The 22,720-nt window shown below is 38.6% G+C and overlaps 1 protein-coding gene across 1 annotated transcript in view; it reads right to left on the reverse strand.

Annotated features, from left to right (window-relative positions):
* MBOAT2 (membrane bound O-acyltransferase domain containing 2) overlaps positions 1 to 22,720 on the reverse strand; it is a 100,622-nt gene that overhangs the window by 25,997 nt on the left and 51,905 nt on the right. Inside the window, exons 4-5 of the mRNA XM_040598936.1 lie at positions 13,627 to 13,722; positions 9,862 to 9,917 (exon numbers count right to left, since the gene is read on the reverse strand). Of these exons, the coding sequence (XP_040454870.1) occupies positions 9,862 to 9,917; positions 13,627 to 13,722 (152 nt within the window). The remainder of the gene's footprint in view (positions 1 to 9,861; positions 9,918 to 13,626; positions 13,723 to 22,720) is intronic.

Raw genomic sequence — 22,720 nt, forward strand, 5'->3', positions numbered from 1 at the left:
AAAAGAAAAATAAAGAAAAGCAAAACCCATATACATTATTCAGCAGTTTCTTTACTCAGTAGAGTAAGCCTAAAGCTGCAACGTAACTTCTTAAGCTCTCAAGTAATTCCAGAGGTATTATGTCACACAAAGTTTTGCTGGAGTTAGAACAAACAGTTCCTACTGTTGACAAAATTACAAACTCTCATATTCTCAGTTATATCCAACAGTGCCTAAACCTGAGATCACATGGATTTCAAGAACAATAAGATTTCAAAGCCTGCAGGTTTTAAACCCCTTTATTCCCAGTCCTGGAAACTGGACAAGCCCCAAGCCCCTTTTGACATTGCAGTAACCAGGGTCATTACACTCGCCATTGCACTTTTGATGTACAGTATAAACACAGTCCAAGATAGATTTAAGCAATTAAAGACTTAAGGCAGACCTCAAGAGCACCTTCATGCACCAAGTAAACATTGTAAACAAGGTCCAGTGAAGCAGGCACAACAGTAAAGGGTGCTCAAGTCTTTTTAACGAGCACTAACAAGAAGCCCTAAGCCCTGCTAGCAGAAGGGGGCAGGCCAAGTCTAAGTTCAGCAGCAAGACTGAATTTACCTCCTTGCCATTCACCTCACTTTCCAAAATGCTGGTGGCCCACCCCTGAAAAATAGGCTTCAAAATTTGAATTCCCATTAAAAAAACAAGCAAAAAACCCAACAAAAAACCCCAAACCGAAAAAAAAGTAAAAAATGTGACCTTCAGCACTTGAAATTATTATAAAATACATTAATTCAGGGGCACAGAAGAAGCAAAGCTCCTTCCTTTATACCAGCCAGCACTGCTTGCCAAAATGACTGCTTCAGCTCCTTCTGCAGCCTGTCTACTAGTTCAGACGTTAGCACATGCATCCATTCCCGGCTACTCACCCTGCAAGTTTTCTTTGCCATTGCAAGCACTAAAAAAAATTATTTTTATGAGCACAGCTTCCTAAACATTATGAAGTTTATGGAATCCCACTTCAATTATGTTCCACCCTAGGAGTGCCTAAACCCAACAGCCAATTTCTAACCAAGTTTGATGAACGATTATCATGGAAGAGTAGCAGTAATACAGATTTGAAATCCCAATGTGCTTTATGAAAATAGGTGATTCTATAGAAGATCCTCCCCCACTCACGGCAAAGCTGCCTTCAACCCCACCCCTTGACGCCAGTAAATCCACAGAGGGGGGATCTCTTATATTTGATCCAAGCATAAGGAAAGATTTAACTGGAGCCAAGTTTTTAGATATCAAAATCAGTCAGGCTTAAGACAAATAAGATTGAGGGGTGGAAGGGGAAGTAAAACTTCATTTAATTCTATGACTTATGGAAATACTTGTTATCTAAAGAAAAGGTAACTCTGTTGTCTGACTCCAGGAACTGCGACCTATACACGTACGACTCTAAAACTGTACTTTGAGTTTTCAACAGAGGGGTTAGCAACTTGCCATTACCTCTCTTCCAACACTACCTGGAAAAATACCTTCCTCGGTCCTGATCCTTCACAGTGGAAAGTCACCCCTTTTTGTACCCACTCAAGGCAAGAAACAGAAGGGCAAAGCATCGCCCCTTAACTTCACCCAGGTACTTTCTCTTACCCATCATTAAGTTTTCACACCTTCTCCTTAGTGCTACAGCAAAGGTTTCTACACTGATAACTGTACAATAAAGTATGTGGGAGAAGCATTTTGAAAGGTCCTTTAACCTTTAAGGCCATAAGATTACAGTTGTCAGGTAATAAATCTTTGAATTTAACACAAACTTAAACAGAAGTTTAACACAAAGACCCCTACAGGTAGAAGCAGATCATACAACATGACTAGTGTAGGGAAATAGCCCATACAGACCCTTCAGTCTCTCACAGCGTACACAATGCAAACTGACTGGAACAGGAGCCTCCTTCACTGTTTACATTCTGTATCAGTATTTTGCCCTTAAGTGAGAAAGAGGAAGCAGTCACCAAGTGTGTCCAAATGAACTTGCATAAAGCCTGACTAAACCACTTAAATACAAGTAATTAGTCAAATGAAAGATTTCACATCATTTGTGTGATATGAAAAAGGAGGAAAAAACCTCAAACCTGAAATAGAAGAATCTAATCACTGAAATACGACCTATACTTTTGGAAGGGTGTGGTGAAAATTTATTGAATTGATTACTGCTTATGAAAAAGTCTTTGTCTTTAATTAGGGATCGTTTAACTTAGACAAGTGAGCTCAGGGAGCTCAAGGACAACTTTAATGAGCAGGTGGTGTTTGTCTTGAGTCCCCCAAACAAGCAAGACATGAGCAGGAACATCCAGACAATAAATATTATGTGCAGCTATGTCATGATGGTAACTCCACCACACTCAGGTATCTGGCCAACACGCCTGGTGTGTGTGAACCTTATGAACCATAAGATAGTGCATGCCTGCACTTAGCCTAAATGTAAAAGTTTACATACGCTAGATGTGTAAACTATTTTTGTTTTTCACCGAGTATAATGATAGGCAAACTCCGGGACTAGGTCAGAAGCCTCACCTACTGCACTGCGCAGGAATTTTCCCAGTTACCAAGAGACTTCTGGCACCGGCTGCAATGGGGCTTCCCAGCTGAAGCGTGGGCCTGGATGATGTTAATGTGGTAACCGGCGATGTATCCTTTTCTTAGTCTCCATAACGCTTCACAGTAACGATTCCATGCTTCGCTCCTATTGCTCTTTTATCATATTGCGCATAACAAGTAGTACTGTTTCCTTTTATCATATTGCATGCTATTTTTTCCTTTATTATAGTGTAATATAATAAATGGCATTTATTCTTATATTTTATTTGGAATTCATTTTTGCTCTGTATCCAGTCTATCAGCAAAACAGGTAAGGAAGAAAGAACTGACATATTTCAAATGAGTTCAAGTTGCATGCATACATACATGAGAAGTCACTTCAGGCCTAAATAACCTGATGAGGGGTATACTTGCTGTCTCAAAAATACCACATACATGTAAGCCTCCATAATTTTTCATCCCCCTATCTCACTAAGATTTCCCTCCAGCCAGCAGCTTCTCTGAGGCCAGTTCAGTGGCTTTCCCTGTTTGGTTTTTTTCTTTTTTAATGTCTTCTAGGTGCCTTGAAGGCCCATTTATCATCTTTGCATAGAATGAAAGAACAAGGAAACCACTGATCTCTGCCTGTCATACTCCTGAAAGGTTTCAGGAAACTACTGTTAACATTTTAAAATTCATAAAAAATACATATGGAAAAGGTGCTCTTACATTGATGCTTATCTAATATGAGAGATGAATTAATATATATACATTCAGTATTTCCCAAACAGTGTATCTGCCCATGGGAACAGAGGCCTCATAAATCATAGCTGTTCCCTACACCTGCTACACATTGGAGATGAAGACACCTCATTTCAACAGCACGCCACCACTAGGGAACTCACAAAGTTTCGCAACCTTTCTCTAGGGATTAGGAGAATTGTTTTCTCCTGTCCTAAAGCAGGAGAATACTGCAAGGGCTGCAGCTTTTAGTTGCTACTAAATCACACAGTGGTGATCAGAGAAAATGGGTTTTATCAAACCTCCGTTAAAGAGGTGAAATCATTTGGTCACTTGGCAACTGTAACTAAGTTTTCTCATCTGTGAAGTAGGAAATGCTCCTACGTTCCGTCCTCAGTAAAAGACCTTTGTAAATCATCAGCAAAAATATTTAACCCTCGTGGTCTAGATCATGAGCAAGTTGCATCTTTTCATTCCTCCTCAAGAGAACACATCCTAATGGCAACAAAATCAACATCCTCAGGTACGTACAAATACCTTGCCATATAGGCTTTATTAAAGTATATTATGACTACTACCACGCTCTCACTACAGTAATCCAATGTTTACAATTGGATCATAGCACCACCCCAGCTTTGCGGTTAATCTGCTTGAACATACCCATCTTTGTATTTGCATGAAATCTGGCTACTCGGTAACTCATTAATAATGCTTAGATGCAAGATTACATTAATAATACTTAAACATAAAGATCATATCACAGGCTCTGTTGTAATTACAGTAAATTTTAATTTCAAGTTCTGAAATGGATCACCAGCTGAGCCCAAATGCATGCTGTTATTAAAATATTTTAAGACCTGAAGAAGATCGACAGACAATAATGTTTTTTGTTGTTACTAGCACATTGGCAGCAGCAAAAGCAAACAGACACAAAGGCCAGCTGAGTAAAACCGCAAAGAAACTACAACAAGCAAGAAAAAATCAGAAGTCTTGATATCCAGAGAGCTGTGAAAGCAAACATAGGCCAGAACACCACCTGAAGACTTAGGAGGGGTGACATACAACATAATCCCTTTAAACACTCATGACATGTACTATAACCAAAGTGAATTTGTAACTGATACTGAAACAATAACGACCATGCGGTCACTAACACAAGAGGGAGCACTTTTAAAATACATAAATAAATAAAAACACAGATCGAGAGACAATTGGAAGGACAGCATTAAAAGAAACTCCTAGACTTAAGAAGAAAGCATCAAGTTACCAAAAAAAAATACACACCCACACACTACCATACCATGGCAGTTTCCCTGATATAATTAAACAGACAAATTAGAAAACAACATACTTTGTTAAACAGCTAGAATTTTTTGCTGTAATACCTGCATTTATAAAGTGGAACTGGATCACGATAACCTACCAAAAATCCTTAAAAGTATTTAGTTCTACATACATAAGCACACATTTCTGTCTCGAGAGTTGTTCAGTTTTTTCTTGCTTATACTTTAACAGCAACATCCAAATACACTTTTTAAAAGACATAATGATAGCAATAATAAAAGACCTATCTGAAGTCAGAAAAGCACTTTGATAGTTTACAAGACCTTTATTTTCAAAAGCATAACATTCTTTACTGACCGCCTCTCACTACAATAAAAAACTTCACTTAATCACAACAGTAAATGGTCCAAAACCACGGTATGCTCCTTTTTACCGTGGTGACACATTGTGACAATCAACAGTTCAGCCTGGTAATCCTGGTCTGGTTTTACAGGTATCTATTTAAAAAAAAATTGAAATATCTCATCTACTGTACAGAAATACATGCACAGTTCAATGTACTCCCACATTTCCACCCTTTAAGCCAGAGCAGACCAACACTGCTGTTGTCTGCAAGCCTTTTGGAAAGATGTAGTGTCCTTCTGCTGAATATGGGAATTATTTTCCTTTGAGAAAAGGAAAAGGCAAAGAATCTAGTTAATTGAAAATGAAGAAGAAATGTTTATATCAACTAAATCAAGAAATATTATTCAGTACTTCTGATACTATTACACTGTTCAAGCACAGCTAACAAAACCATTACTACTAACATAATAGCAGGTACTACAGTTTGGATGGGACTGTTCATTAGCTCCAAACCAACAAGAAATTTACTTTATAAGGAAAAACAAGGCAAGCAAGTGTTGTCCAAAAAACCTCCCAACCGTATGGCATAGTACCACAATGTCAGGAGCCAAGCAGCAATAGATAATTAAGACCACAGCAACTAATACAGTGTTTGCACGTAAGTTTCTCCAACATCACTTCTGCTTATTTTTCCTCATCTCCTTCCCATTTTTCATGTGTTTCATCTATCCATCGAAATAGCTCTCCTCTCAAGTGCCATATTGGACAGGGACTATACTTTCATTATTTCTGCAGAGGAAGATAGGCTCTAATAGTCTATTCTGAAATCTTACAGCTTTATAATAGTACAACAGCAGTATGAGGAAAATAGCGTAAAATAATCCAGCCCTTGTCCTAATAGCCTGCTGTTGGATCAAACTAAAAGAGACTGAAAACACTGATGTAAGACTAGTCTTTAACTGTATTTCACCAATATATCATTCAAACTAAAAGGTGGAGGTAACAAAAATAAAAATATCAATCATTCAAGTTCCATATTCACTGTACTCTACCTCCTTTAAGTTCTCACAGTAAATGTAGTGCCTTACCAGATCAGCATCAATGTCTACTCTATTGCTTTTAAGGGAGAGTACCAAGACACACAGGAGGAAATAATAAGGGGTGGGGGTGGGGTGGGGTGTGCAGCGAGTGGGGAAGCCAGCAGCATTCCACGAAAAGCACATTTAAAAATTAGCAAGACAGAGCTAAAACCCAAGGCATAGGGGATGGGAGAAGGGTACACACAGGAACAAAGAGTTATTTTTTTGTAGTCAGAAAGGCTGTGAAATAAGCCCCTGGGAACCAAGAAGCAGCTAACAGAACAAAAAGAGAGTGTTATGGTTCTCGTTTCTTACCTGTATTCACACATTTTTATGGGCAAGTGCAACATAGTAATATAACAAAAATAATTTGGAAGAATTAGATTTCATGTTTAGTAGATTGGTATTACATTTAGAATATGACTTTCTTTCCTTCAAAGTTTTATGTATTATTTAATTTAAATCACAGCAGACAAATAAGATTGGAAGAAGCTGTGAGAAATTTTTTTTTCCTTTTAAATATCAAATATCAAGTCTAATGTTCCCTAGCTTTGCTGGCTGCATCTCTTGGAGATTTAAAAATAAATACATTGAGAGCTCCAGAACTTTAATGGGTTATGAATATAAACAATTGAAGAGGCTCTTTAAGACTCATTAAGTACTATAATTAAAAAGAAACTGCCAAAGCGCATACAGATTAGCGAAGTTAGATTTGAATACAGGTCTTTCTTGTAGAGATCCCTCATCTCCTACAGAATTGCAGTAAAACAAGTGAGGCTCTCTACAGCTGAGTGGGTCATAAGCAAAAAAGGGAGACTACCACATGAACTCATTGCAGAGATACAGAGTTAGAGTTAATCAGTGACAGTATCTTTCTTCCTCTCCCCTGCTTAACTTTTAGCACCTTCTAACTACAATTGCAAAGGCTTCTCTACTTGCCACCCTCTAACTAGAAATTTCTTGTCCAAGTACAATCCTCCATTTTATAGCCCTTCTAAACTGCACCTGTAGAAAGCTCCTTGCTTCTAGAATAACTCCAATGCTCCCTTCCTTCTACTAAATACGCTAGTTTTAAAGTTGATGGAAAAAAGGTACTCCAGAATGTAGCATCTAAAGTAAAAAAAAATGTCTCCCTTAACTCTGTAATTAGGCTGATTTTTGCATATTTTGCATATTATGCATAATTGCATAAATAAATATCTTGTCATGAAGAATTAATATGGACACAAGCATTCTCCAAATCATGTAAAAACATTTCTGCCTTTAGAATATACATGTGTGATGCCAAAGATAATCCGCAACAAATACAAAGCAAATCTTAACATTCTGCCTACTCATTTTTGGCAGCGCTCAACTGAATAACAAGAAACTGTAAGGCAGCAACAACTATCAAGGGCTTAAGTTCAAAAAGTAAATCAGAGCACACCAAAGGCATACTCCAAATTCACTCAGGTGTATATTTTTGATCCATTCAGCCTTCTAAAAAGTTGGTATTATACCGCAATCATATTAATCCTATGCAACTTGCATTGAATTTTCCTGCTTGAAAAAAAAAAAAGCCCACAGTAAGTTATAGAAGTAGTTGTTATTTATTTACAGTATTCCATACTACTGTTCAACTTGGAACCAAACATACCCATTCAGCTAGACAGACTCTTTAATATGCAGCACGAGTGAGCAGCCTTTGTGATTACTTCCAGTTCTCTCCAGGACCTTCAAATACAACACAGAAACCAGCTAAACACAACAAACAGGCTGTCAGGAAAAGATCAAGTCCAGAAGACTTGCTTTTACTGCAAAACCAGTGTAACTACAACTAGAGTCTTGAAGCTTACCACAATCTTCCAATACACCAACACCTTTCTTTCAGCTGTTTATTTTCATTACCTCTCCTTGGATGTACTGGTAAAAACGAGGGGGGGGGGATAAAGTAACTGGTGTTTAATATAACCAAGCTGATGTGACTGGAGACTCTGAATGCCTTTGCATAATGGTTTTCAATATTATCTCCTCCCCAGTCTGTCCCTCCCACTGGGGAGGATGGACCTTTGTACAGTGAAAAAAAGCCCACTGACAGAGGGCTAGTTTTCACTAATTTCTCATGGTGGATCCCTTTTAGGTAAGTCAATGGTTAAAAATAATTGCTTTAGTACAATCTCAGTTTCCCCTGTACATGTTTTCTTAACATTTCCTGACACCAGACTAGCAGTTGCTCTCGAATTCACATTGGTCATGTCAGCTTTTTAAAGTCATCTTCACAGTGTGCTCCCAGCAACAGTGATCATCCAACTCAAGTAAAATACTCTGCTAAATCACAAATGGAGCCAGAGAGAAAATTTTCCAATATATTATCAGCTAATCCCGACAGGCTGACAGACTCTAGAGGATCTCTGATATGAGGTCAACAAGGAACAAAACTTCAGAATTGATACTCAGAATTCAGCGATACCTACAAGAAATTCAGACAGAAAATAAGCTGGGCTTATAAGGAAAATACAAATTATCTGAATTGATTTAAGTAGGAGAAAAATCTAGTTCAGTTTGTGATGAAAGTTAAGAACAGAGCTGACTAAATGAAACAGTTGTTTCAAGATTACCGGGAACAATCACATGCTTGTGCCATACCACAGCTCCAGTATTTGTGTATGACGTCAACAAATAGAAAATAGCTCTTTCCCCTAGCAAAGTAGTAGTAAGAGGAAGCTTTTATCTTTGATACTAGAATTATTACTTCCTTATAACACGCTGTTTCCTCTGACTTGTGTGTTCCGTACTCTAATTGATAACAGCTTACAAGACTAATACTTCTGAATATATTTTCTCTGGGAGTTAGATACCAACTTCTTTGACTAGATACACCCAGCATTATTTATTTTCATTCACACAACAGTTCTTACAGAAAGGTGGTTTCCTGACTCTTGGTATTCATGGATGTTGTTGACTACAGGCTTCTCTAGACAGTGTAACTTCATGAGAATGCAAAAAACCAAAACACCAACAGCAGTAAACCTAAGATGCTTATGAGACAAAACCATATTGAACTCCATACATAATGTTACTAAAGAAATTTCAGAAAAACAGGTGTCTTATCCAGGTGTCCAGGGCTACACTCCCAAATCTTCAACTGACAGCTGTAGCTCCAAGTGATTCAAGCTAACTGGCTAGGTTTATTGGACGATATTTTAAATCTTAAAATCAAACCTACTCCTTTGCATTTAAAGGTAACCAAAAATCTAGATACACGAACCATGAAAAGCAACATTAGGATCAATTCTTGTCACAGCTAGGGCCCACTTATCTGATGGATAAATCTGACAAGAGAAAAGACAGAATCATAACTAAATAATCTCCCTGTTCACACTGGTATGTTAGCAATGTCATTATGACAATAAACAAAATGAAACCTGTACAAAGGTTTTATAAAAATCAGGATATGTGGCACAAATTAGAAGGAGATTAACAGCTTTTTTTTAAAAAAGAGGTGCTCAACAACTGAAGTTACATGTACTTTTTCTACCAATCTTTCAGCAACTGTGATCTCTGAATTTGGAAATTATTTAGCTAACTCTTGGGATCAATACTCCAGCCCCCCAAAAATGTCAGTGGTCTTTAGTCACTGGCCTCAGAAGTGTCATTCATCTTCTATTAAGTAGTATCGTCTGCACAATGTGAGCATTTTCAGAGCTTTTGTAGTGTCTGAGCAACATTTCTTGGTACTTCCATTAGTAAGGATCAAAAGAAGCAGTTGAGACAAAAACACATTTTGCCCTAGAACACAAACTGGACTGAAGTAACTCGTAGACTCATGACTAACTTTCCTTAAGTTTCTTTTGTATGGAAAATTAAACACAGTTTAAAGAAATCTTACCATCATGAATCTCAAATGCCAAACTAGTGATCTTCTGTGTAATTATCATCATTGGACTGTTACAAAAAAGGAAGAAAGAATAATTTAGAAAAAAGTCCAGGATTTTCTTTCATATGTAAATAACATCAGGCAAAGTTTATACTAATAGTCCAAATTAGTTACTCGCAACTGGAAGATTTTCAATGCAAGGACAAAGCAATTAGTTTTTGGAGCTCAAACCATTACAGAGTTTTCAGTGCAAAAGAATTTAATCCTTAGACACAGTATTTGATAACCCATGCCTTTTATTGCTGCCTTAGGTTCCATAAACATGGCCAGTGTTTCACATTTATTTTCTAAAACATAGTTTTTTTTTTTTTTTACAGTGGGAAGAGTGAAGAAAAAAAGGGCAGTAACAGCAATTATATGCATTGTAAATTAAGGCAGCAGTAAGCAAAAATAAAAAATATACCAAAGTTGAACAGTACTATGCATGCAGACCACTTCCATTGTTTCGACTAACGCCTGGTCCTATGCTTAATTTTTCCATCTAGAATTATTATTTGCTTCAAGTAAATATAGCTGGCAAAAGAGAAACCCAGAGTAATTATGCTGGCTCCAACAGAGTTTAGTTTGTTTTGAATTTTGTGCACTTGAGCAGATCCTAAACTGTCCAATAGAGATCTTCCCCTGCTAAGAAAGTCAGGTTTATACCGAGAAATCATTCCATCTTTGTAGCATCTAAGCGTTTTTTGACTGACATAAATCCCAGCACTGCTAACTGGGGGGAAGGAGAAAACAGAGAAGAGCATGAAATAGGTTACCAGAATTTAGAAATTTAACTTGGAAATCAGATCTCATAAATGTATCATGGATTGTATTTACCTAGTATTCATCTAGTAATATCTGAGCTGGAGATAAACTCCCCCCCACCCCCCAACCAACAAAAACACTACAACAAAGTAATCATACTGTAGGATGGGCACATAGTTTTATTCAAGTCTTTTGATTGCACTGGGCCTTTTAATGACACATTTAAGTTGGCACAGAAAAACAACCCAACAGTCATCAAGTCCTTCATTGACAGGGCTATGCCAGTATTTTGCCAAATGGCTCGGTCTGTCAAATTAGTTTTTTTTATGGTTAAGTTTACTTCAAAGCACACAGTATTTCCAGTCCTCAAAATGCAACCAGGGATAAAGGTTTTTCTACTGTATAGCCGTGTGCCAAAATCCTGATATCGAAGCTAGAGTGACAGGCAAGGGTCAGCAAGGAAGAAACCTAAACAAGAACAGGCAGTCTGGGAAATCTCTCCTGTCTCTTTCTAGCATTTGACCTGCAGACCTGCCTGGTGCTGACAGAAATCCCCAACTGATTCTCATCATAATGGGTTTTTCTTGCGTAAGTGGGTATGTGACAGCATGGATCCTGCCTGGCGGAAGGACGGAGCCCAGGAGGAGCTCAGTCAGACATTTATTCTAGCAGATACATCTGTCATTACTATCAGAGCAGACCCTGCTATTTCTTTCCTTCTCAAGTGGTTATTTGGCTGAGTAGCAACAATCTAGAGACTAAAAGAGGAAGAGTCCTTCCTGGAACAGTGAGGCTGTGAACCAGGATTTTAAACGATCCCTTGTAGGTGCTGGCAGAAAGGCAAAGGAGGTGCTGGAAGGCTCACTGGCAGCTGGGATCTGTTAGTACTGAAGCCAGGACCACACAGCTCTCTACAAGCATTTGCACCTCCAGCATGAGGTCTCCTCAGCTTTCTCCACTGTCAGTACATTGATACCTTTTTTCAAAGCTTTTGCAGATTCTCTGGGCTTGGCCACCTCAGATAGGCATGGTATTCTAGGAGAAATATCTAGGTAAACAGACATTCAAAGCTTTTTCGTGGCTAACCACTATATGAATCCATGCCAACACCTTTAGAAGAACTTGCTGGTACTGAGATTCAACAGCTAGTTAGGCAGCTTTTGTTATTTTCTTGAGCTTACTCTCTTCCCCTAGAACTTGAGAAAATTGACAGAAGATAGCCCAATTCTTTTTTCTGCTCCTGTTTTGGAAGTAACCTCTGTCTCATGACTCAAGGGAGCTGACAGAGTATACGCCAGACATTTAATACGATATGCATACATCAAACTGGTGCATGAAAGGATGGTTTAAATCAGGCAGCTCAAATGTACAGAGTTGGATCTAGGCTTCAGGACAGTTCTATCCAGGGCACAGGTCTCCTAAGTCTTTGGACACGTTAAGACCTAGCAGGAATTTCTGAGCTAACACCAAACCAAGACAGTCACAAAGACAGCTGCTATCTGAAGGCAGTAGTTGCGTTTGAGCAGTGGTGTTCTCAAGTTCTACTAACAGTTTGGAAAGCAGCAAACAACAAGTGCAATTACACTGCTTTCAGAGTCAGCTCAGAGCTTCGATCACTGCCAAGGTTGTACGCTTTGGCCCTACAGTGAACTGGAGGGGACAGCATTTGGGTTACAGGTCCACTTTTAATGATGAAATCTAATTCAACATCAGTAAACCTAATTTTAAAGTGCCTTTATGCGTATGTCTGTGTTGCAAGCTCTCATTACAGCCAGTGGAGATCTAGTCAATGGAGTCAGGGGCGTCCGGCAAGCGACCCAGTTCACATCAAGGTAGATACTTAGTGGTGGGTCAGCTGAAATGCTCTACTGTCCAGACCGATCAGATCTCTGCTGACTACACTTGGAACTTAGATATGTGGCTGAAGGCAGACGCTTGGATGTAGGCATACATGTAGAAAGATGTTTCAGAAGGTAAGACCCAGCTAAAAATGACAGAAATTATGAACTTAACCATAAAGGCTTTTGGCTTCAGCCTGCAAGTTCCTGAACTACATGCCTGTTACCAATGAAGACTGCAAAGCAGTAAGGCTAACAAGAACGACTCTGCAACACAACACAGGTAACACTAAACTACCAAGACCCACTGCCATTCACAGTATTCCTGAAAAGTATTTAATGCATTTTTTATTTTAAATCAGATGGGGAGCGTTTGCTAGTCTCTCTTTTCCAAAATACACACTCTCCTTTAAATCTACAGCACATCACAGTAGCAAACTTCTTTATACAAAATGCTGTACTTCACTTCTCTGTGTCTGCAGTATAAAGAACAGTCACTAATATAGTTTATTTTTACTTTACCTATTTAATTCTGTTTTACTGCTGTACAGCTCAAGTCAAATATAGGTTTAAGTTCATTATGTAAAATGAGAGCACATACAGACAAAATGTCTTGTGTCCAAGGGCTGCGTGATGACTACACCATACAGATGCCTTTCTCCTTACCTTTCTCTTTCTGGAACACCTAACATAAAACCAAAACAGAAAGAAGCTAAAAGCTAAATACCATAAAATATTCCGATTTTCCTCACACAGTGGTATCAGACTGTGCCAGGCATGCAAATACATCAGATACAACTCAACTTTCATCATGTTATCATGCATGGTAACATAAATTTTAGAGGAAGAAAGAGAAGTAAAAAAAATTTCCACAGCCACCAAATCCTTTATGCCCTTCAGACAGGCACAGAAAGCAACAGACAATGCATTTGTGGTTCTAACATGACAACTGTTCCCAAAATTCTCAGTTTGCATGATTAAAGCATAGGTACATATATATTTCTATGTGTGCCAATACACACATACAGAGCTTTCTCCCAAAGTTCAGAAGATTGACACACTTAACCTGGAAAAAGAACCATAATAGACAGTGTCCCTTAGGAGGACAAGATGGAAAGATTGATTTTCTCCTTACCCAGAAAAATCAGCAGAATACTGTCCATAATCAAAGATATAGACTCTAGTAATTTGGCACACAGTGAGGTATCCCAAAGCAAAAACAAAGCAATACCTGGAAGGAAAATGGGGAGAAAAAAAAAAAAGCTTATTAATTAAAAACCATAAACATTTCTCCATTGAATAAACTACCTTAAGTAGAGTCTAGTCTCCAACTCTTTCTGGTGACTATTGGATAACTGGAATGTGCAACTCACCTCCATTCTGACTGGGGGTTTTTTGGCAGTATTTATTTTCTATGCAAGCACATAGACTTTTTTTTTTTAAAGTGTGCAGTACTAACTTACAAATTCTGTTGTCATTAGCCAAAACATTTATTCACATAAGTAACATTTGATTTATAATTTCAAGCACCACTGTAAAAACTGGAAGTCCTATAAAGCGTAAATTAATCTGTTAAGCTTTTTTTTTTAGTTCAAGTTAATTTTTGTCTATATGAGTATAGAAGTTTAGCAAATTATACATCAGTTTCCACTGCATGTGCTTCTATACATTCAAAATTCAGCACCACAAATCCCACTACTGTTGTCTTCAAAGTAACTGGAAAAAGCAGTTACTTTGTAAATACACAGATTAAAACATGACTGTAAAAGGAACAGGATGCCTTTATGCCTCCTGTTAAAGCGGATCTTCAGCAAATATAAGAAAAACACAGATAAGAACCACCTTACGTAAGTATTATACATTTAATTTCATATATCATCTTTTCAGATCAGGGTTGGGATTACCCCTCCTGCCTTCTTAATACGTACAACAATTGAACAGTAAGAACTGATTTGCCAGTACACTGCACAAAATGTGCCAGATACTCTTTGCAGTCGAAAAGGATTGTGAATGCCAGCAGGAACTTTCTTTTAGGACTAATCTTTCAGGAATTCATGTATAAACTTCACAGTCTTGAAGATTTCCATATGATAACTTCAGAAACATTCATGGTAATGAAATCAAGTACCTGTTTCATGTTCACAAGACCAACATGCAACCCCTACAGCAGGCCATATTACACATTCAAAGTCCAGTTAGAATGAAAATATTCATACATCAAACGGAAAATTATGACTAGGACTGGGTTTAGGTGAAATAGTGAGGGACTCTATAGGAAGACTTTGGAATATGCTTTTACTTTCCTTTCCAAATAGACATTTTTGCAAAAAAGTTTTAACATAATAAATTCTAAAGTCTTAGAAATTATTCTTCAATCTAAAAGTTGTCACACAGGACACATGCAGTTTAACCTTTAATTAAAATTGTGTTAGAGATAAACAATTTAATATTTTAAAACATCTAGCTTCCAAATTACAGATTACCTTATATAATAGTAGCTACATTAAACCACACTTGTTGCTTTTTTTGAAGAAAGGTTTAGGGTGCCTGTTTTAGCAATAGTTTACTTTCCATTTTGATAAATATTAAAAATCCAGAAACAGTATTATATTGGGTGGGTAACTGGTACAAAAGCGTTTATAACAAGCATCCAACAAAATTACAGAATAATTTGATCTAATTATGAGCCAGTTATTTCAGCAAGTAAAACAATTCAACACAATTAAGTAGTATGTAGTAGACTGCAGATATCAGAAATATCATATAATGTAGAACTTTTTTTTTTTTTTAAATTTGGAATTAAAATTTTCCTAAGGTATTTTAAGAAAAACTAACCCACCCACACCAAAAAATCACCCAGGTTTCACACAAGTGAGTGTGAAACTGACTCATACTTTCTCATACTGAAATCAGTCCTAGTTCTTCCATTCACTAAAAATTCTGTAAGCTTTTCAGCTTTACCAGCCTCTTGATTTATATACTAAACAGCATCAGATTAAAAGTAACTTGTTATGTGTAGAGATACCTACACATACTCACCCACAGATACCATAAAAAAAAAGCCAAGAAAAAATTAAATATTGTAGGTTTAAAAGAATCTTAATTTTATCCCCACTGGCAAGATCATGTATTTATAAACAACAGTCTATTCACAATATATTGCAATAGGTCTAGAACAAACAGAATTACAGAAGTAATGCTAACTACAGCTTTTATACCTTAAAATGCTATCCATAGCAGCAATATATACTTCGTCAGGACAAGAAACACAGTTTATACATTAGTGGATTAAGTGTACACACTCAGATGGAAGAAAACAGACACCAGTTTCTACCTTATACAGTTTAAGTCATGAAACATTTACACTGTTTTTAAACAGGGCTTTACAAAGACTTCCTTCTGCAAGCAGAAAAGCTATGCTGGCAAGTACAGCTAAAGAACAACTAACAAATAACCCAAATGAAGAAAAGCACTGAGAATTCAGGAAACCTTAGGAATTTACATAGTCATTACAATACAGTCCTGCAGCCTACTATGAACATGAAACCACAAATTCCCATTTCTTTCAAAAAACAGGTCATTATTCTTGATACCTTTTAAAGGGTTTGCATTCAAGTTCAAGATATATCCAGTGATTTTACTTCTTGCATATCTTCGACATGCTGCACTCAAGAGGTTTGGGATTTCCTCATGAGCACTTCCTCAGTTATTCCCCACGCATTCAAGTGATTCATAAAAATTACATTCCTCTTAAGATTAACTGCAGTGATAGTCAATCTTACCCCAGTTCTACGTACATGAGGAAACTGAGAAAAAGTTTACGTGGGTCTGAATACCAAACTGGGGAGATGCACAGTCAATTTCTGGGTGAATTTAGATTTTTTTAAAGATGACAGCTCTAGTACATTTCAGTCACACACAGACGCAAGTGCTCTGTACTTCTGCAAATCAAACACAGGTGTTCCATGAAAAGTGAAAGATTGTATTTATAGCTAATACAAGTAGTTTAAACCACTTTGTAGCGTCCTGCACTTACGAACACAGACTGAGGCTGCAACGCTACCTGAATATTCCACAGTGAAACATGTAGAGCAGTTTAAAGGTTACATCACTTGCAGGTTCCTGTGGTTTAAGTGCCTTCCAACTTCTGTGAAAAGTCCAGTTAGAAAGAACAGCAACAGAAAGAGCACAAACCTTTCTTGCCTTTGTGTTTATGGAGCATATGGGTTTGGTATCTGCTGACCAAATTGTCAGCCACCTGGGACTTCCACATACCCTCTGAAATAGATGTTAGCCATCATAACTGACATGGTAGGATTTCTTGCAACATTCAGTTAATATCCACGCTGAAGTCACGGTGCAGAAACGGAAGGGGCAGGGGGAAGACGCTTAACAGTCTTGCTGAGATTCCAGATTCCATTTTACAATCTAAAACAAAAGCTGTCTTCCCACAGAGCAATGAAACTTGTTGCTACACTGCATTCACCAAACACAACTATGAATTTTAACTCTCTCAGCTATGTCAGCTCCAAGTCACATACAGCTTGGAAGACAACAGTTTTTTAACTGATGAGGAAAACACAGGAACTTGCAACCCAAACAATGCTTTTCACCTTCCAAGTGCATCTCTGCATATTAGCCATGCCACATGACATCCCTTGTTGTTGAGAAATGTCATTTAACCGGGGAAAATACAGCAACATGTTCTCCCTAAAGGAGATTTAAAAGCTTTATGACAGCTTGCATCTTTCCTGTTGTTTCTCCTGCAGGTTTGTGGTGTCATTTGCAGATTTGTAAAAATCCAGCTTTACTTCAAAAATTTTAAAACATATCTGAAAATGCTTGGAAAACTTTCTAAAGTACTCTTACTACATTTCCTACCCTCTTCAAAGACTCATTCACCAAAAACACCCCTTAGATCAGAAAATTGAGTAAGGTTTTGCAGAGCTCAACCACATGAAGTTTTACCCAACTACAATGAAATTAATCATAGGCTGTACCTGAATGCAACAGTTCTACCCAAGGCTAAATTTTCCCTTCCTGTAGAAAAGTAGTTGGTCTTAAACAGGGGTCCTCAAACTACGGCCCGCGGGCTGGATACGGCCCCCCAGGGTCCTCAATCCGGCCCCCGGTATTTACAGACCCCCCCCACCGGGGGTTGGGGGGGAACCAAGCAGCCGCAGATGACTGCCTGCCACTTCATCCGCGCGCCGGCCCCTTGGTTAAAACGTTTGAGGACCCCTGATCTTAAAGGTCAATGTTACTCTATACCTGCTACTCTGAATAATGTTGTTGTGAGAAGAACGACAGAAGTCATTCACACTGGACATGAACAACCAGAAACAAGTCACAAAGTTGTTATTATTACAAATAAATTTAAGATAAACTAACCTGCCATGAATACTGTATTATATACAATAAAAAACCAAAGACATTCATTTAGAATATGTTTATCTATCAACAGATGCACCAAAGTCAGATGTGTCTGAGAGACACTGCAGTACTGAAGTAGCAGAAAGCAGAACAGATTGTCTCATAAGGCTAACTTCTGATTTAAAGTTTAAAAACTAAACAGATTCTAAGCAAATAGTGGATAACCTATTATACAGGAGGGCTTTTCTTAAACAAGTCTGCCATATTATGCTTTAGTTCTTTATTATTTTAAACTTCCCAGAGCAGTAAAAATAATATTTAATATGTTCTATCCACAAAATTCTATCATTCCTTTAAAAAGAAATATATCGACTAATCAAAAGTTTCCTGAAGGTATAGTCTAACATCTCATACATAAAATATAATGTATAACATGCTATACACATATATGTCATACTAATGTATGAATATAAAAATTAAATAGATTATATTTATATAAATGCATATTATAATAATGCAATTATATGAATTATATTAAGATAATTACAAATAATGGTATAAAATTATCTTATATAATATATTGATATATTAGTATATTAATATATATAAATTAAAATATATTGAAAATACTAAGTCAGCATCCTCTCCAAGCAGTACTCTACAGAAGGGTGCTCATCAAAAGAACTTCTGTTTAATTTATTAAAAAAAAAAAAATAAACGCAAACAACAGATTTTAGGGCTTTTTATCTGCATATGTAGTGATAGGACATAGGGTAATGGCTTTAAGCTGAAAGAGGGTACATTTAGGCTGGACATTAGGAAGAAATTCTTCACTGTGAGGGTGGTGAGATGTTGGCACAGGTTGCCCGGAGAAGCCGTGGATGCCCCATCCCTGGAAGTGTCCAAGGCCAGGCTGGATGGGGCTCTGAGCAGCCTGGTCTGGTGGAAGGTGTCCCTGTCCATGGCAGGGGGTTGGAACTAGATGATCTTCAAGATCCCTTCTAATTTAAACCTTTCTATGATTATAAGAACAACTGTAAGTTCATTCTAGAACCTTGTATCCGCTGACAGGCAAGCCAGGCTGCACAAGGGCCCAGGCTAACCATAACATCAGCTGACTGTATTTGCATAATGAGAGGTGGAAGTTGCATTTTTGTTCATTTTACACTTGCGGGGGACTCCACATCTTAGCTATAAAATATTTGGTCAAGTACCCACCACGCCTATCTCTGCACAAAATGTGGCAAAAATAGAACTGTGCCCTTGACAAAAGAACACTTTGGGAGGTGTCAGAACAGCTTCTGTTATTTTAGGCTCTTCCCATGCAGCGGAGGTCGACAGCACAGTATGCTATTGTGCTGGGAAAGAGTTAAATAAACCAATCAACCCGGGGCACTTTTTCACCAGCTAGTTGGCACATACTGTGGATGTAGCCTTGAAATAAGGGTTTCCTCACTCCTTCCATTATGTTCAGATTTTATTTTTTTAAAAATGTGTAATCATTAAGTTTCAAAAGGCAGACCTGTCCACGGTGTAACATTATACTGCTTTGAATAGCCTCTGTGTTTTCCCATGCCCTGTGCTGAAAGCTACTGTCTGGGCTTGCTTGTTTGTTTTTCCTACTGTTTCTGTCAACATAAAAAACAAACTAAAAAAAAAAATTATTAAAGTCTCTGGGGTCAAAACTGAATTCTTATCAAAATGCAGCTATACTAATTGTTTAAATTCTAATAAGCATAGTTAGTTTTCATTGTTCACAGGAAGAAATTCAAGTCTATGCAGTTAGAAAGCCGCACAAAGCCACTGGACACAAGGCTTCATGAGCTCAACTGCACCCAGAACCACCTGCAATGGTTTTGCTAGTTTTGTTTATTACAGATTCTCTGCAAGCATTATCACTTGCCTAATGCATTTTGATGTTTTGCTACATAGTGGCAACATAATGGCCTCCTAAAGTGAACCCTGAACCAAGCCAAATTAAATGATTATTCCATTTGTAACTACAGGCCATATTCCAAATGCAACATTAATGTATGACAAATACAACACAGGTATTCTTGTCAAAAATGCATACTAAAAAGGTTGGTAATTTCCACATACTCCCTAAGTTTACATTCTCTGACTTTCCAACCTCTCACCATGCTCCCTCCCAGTCTGTAATGTCTCAAGGATGAGATCAGTTTCAGGCTCTCCTACAAGGGAAAAACAATCGACAATGAAGTGGGTTAGGATGTGTTGGTGCTTTCATTTCTTCCCTGGGATGGAAGAAACATGTTGTGTACTTCATTCTTCCCATAAATCTCCAACGGAACATGGAACCAGGAAAGGTGAGAATAGAAAACCTGATTTGATCCCTTACCAAACTCAAAGCTGAGAGCTGAAGCTGACCCTGTCCAAAATCTTAACGTTAAGCTGAGATGAGACATGAGAGGTCACCTAAGTTCTCCCTCACTTTAAAAACCATAGTGTCATTTCAACCCCTATTTCTGCAATCTCTTGGAAGTGTAACAGCAAACAACACAGATAAGAGAACCAGACCTGACCTTTATCTTCTCAAAAGTTGACAGTAGTTCATAGCACTTAAAAACATGCACAAATAAGAAAGCCTAACAGCTTCACAACACAAAATACGTAAAGGCAGAACTCCCTGATACTGGAATCAGCCTTACAAAGCCCAGATAAAGGAAGGAAATTCTTGACACATCTTCTGACAAAGATGAGTACTCATAACTAGAAATACAACGGCTGCTAAGTTCCACAAACACTTCTATGCTGGCGCTGTGAATTTACATCTGTTCATCCATTTTTTCTATGCAATTTTCTATGTAATATTTCCACAGCTATACAATGTTTTAGCATCACAGCATGGAAGTGATTTTATCCTTGCCCTTTGATAAAGTAAGCTTCTTTCAAATGTCAGAAACATGTCCAGAACCTTTACTTTCACAAACCAGAAGCCCATAGAGCACATAGCCAGAAAATGGGTCTCCTTTTAGGAACTGGGCAGCAACACTTCATATTTTTAAGGAAATAAAGATGTTACTATGTAACATTGACAATAATAGGACTAGTGGAAGTACTATTTTGAAGTACAGCCCTACTAGTCATAATGGCTTAACAAGTGTAAACTAGAACCAAGTAACAAAATATTCTGCAAGACTAAATAATTTTATTTCAGTGGACCATAAAGCTTTATACAAGAACTCTCAGCCAGTAAAACAGAACAAGTTCTCTGCTGGCAAAAGCACAGTGAGGTCAATCATTAAACCTGCTACTGCTGTAAACTCGGTACTTGGCAAATTATCATCTTGGATAAAGATAAGAACTGTTGTTTTCCTTCACCCACTCATCACCCTGCTTCTAGCTCCACGCCCCCCTCATACCCCATGCGCATCCCCATGTGCTGCAGCTGTTGCTCCTTCCCTGCTGCAGAGCAGAACGGATTCCCAGCTGTCTCAGCCCCCCAAGCTCTGCTGCAATCCCACATCCTTGCCTGGAGACACAACACCTGAGACAAAGGGCACAACTGCAACACCACAGGGAGAGAGGGGGAAGTTTTGCTCAGTCATGAGGTGATGCCAGCTGGAATTTGTGTTCCGCCGGCCAGGAGACATTTTCTGCATGTGTTAAGGATGGCAGCAGCTGGGAAACATACCGCATATGATTTGCTGAGGTGGTTCCGCAGCCAGAATCAGCACACAGAGCAGCTAGCAGATTAATAAACAACCCAAATCCCTGCAAGATGGAGTACACAAAGTGGAAGGCCACAGGAATCAAATTTAATTACAGGAATGGAATATTTGAATGATTCCAGTATCAAAGGAAAGCCAGGAGTCTGTATTAACAACCTAACACAGCTGCATTTCCTTTTAACCCACCTCTCAAAACAAAACGCCCTCTTTTACAAAGGTACTTTATCAGAAAATGTGATGGTACTCTATTTCCCACCCTGTTTCTTGGTTTGCCTTCAGGAAAGAGTCAAAACAGTTCTTTGATTTCAACTGATGACTGAGTCAACTGCCAGCCCCACACCTGGCCTGACCTGCACCACCACAGATGCAGCTCTATTCCTTCCCAAGCTCACCTACCCCAACACCATCTCACAATCAGACACACATCTCAAGCAGCACAATATCTGGAATAAATGCTTTTCTGAAAAATCCAGTTTACTTAAAATACAGCTTAAATGAAATGTCTGCTTTGCTCTGATGCTTAATGTTGCTTTAACCTAGAAAGACCTATCCCTTCAGATGACTTGTTTAATTTCTCCCCAATTTTCTATGCACCCACCCCCCCCACCACCAAGGTAAGTTAAAGCACCACAATCACACAACAATTTCATATCTTAAACATCACAAAACAGTCAGGGATGGAAAGGACTGTGGAGACCATCTAGTCCCACCCGCCGCTAAAGCAGGGTCACCCACAGCAGGTTGCACAGGTCCCATTGGCCTTGGCCACCAGGGCACACTGCTGGCCCATGGGCACCTCGCTGCCCACCAGAGCTCCCAGGCCCTTCCCCGCAGAGCTGCCTCCCAGCAGGCCAGCCCCAGCCTGTACTGGTGCGGGGGGTTATTCCTGCCCAGGGGCAGGACCCTCCACTTGCCTTTGTTGAACTCCATGAGGTCCCTCTCCGCCCAGCTCCCCAGCCTGCCCAGGTCTCGCTGAATGGCAGCGCAGCCTGCTGGGGTCTCAGCCACTCCTCCCCGTGCTGTGTCACCAGCAAAGGTGCTGAGGGGACACTCCGTCCCTTCATCCAGGGCACTGATGAATCAGCTGGACAGGACTGGACCCAGTACTGACCCCTGGGAACACCACGAGCCACAGGCCTCCAGCAGGACTCTGCACTGTTGGTC

The sequence above is a fragment of the Falco naumanni genome, chromosome 6 (genome assembly GCF_017639655.2).
Source record: "Falco naumanni isolate bFalNau1 chromosome 6, bFalNau1.pat, whole genome shotgun sequence".
NCBI lineage: Eukaryota > Metazoa > Chordata > Aves > Falconiformes > Falconidae > Falco > Falco naumanni.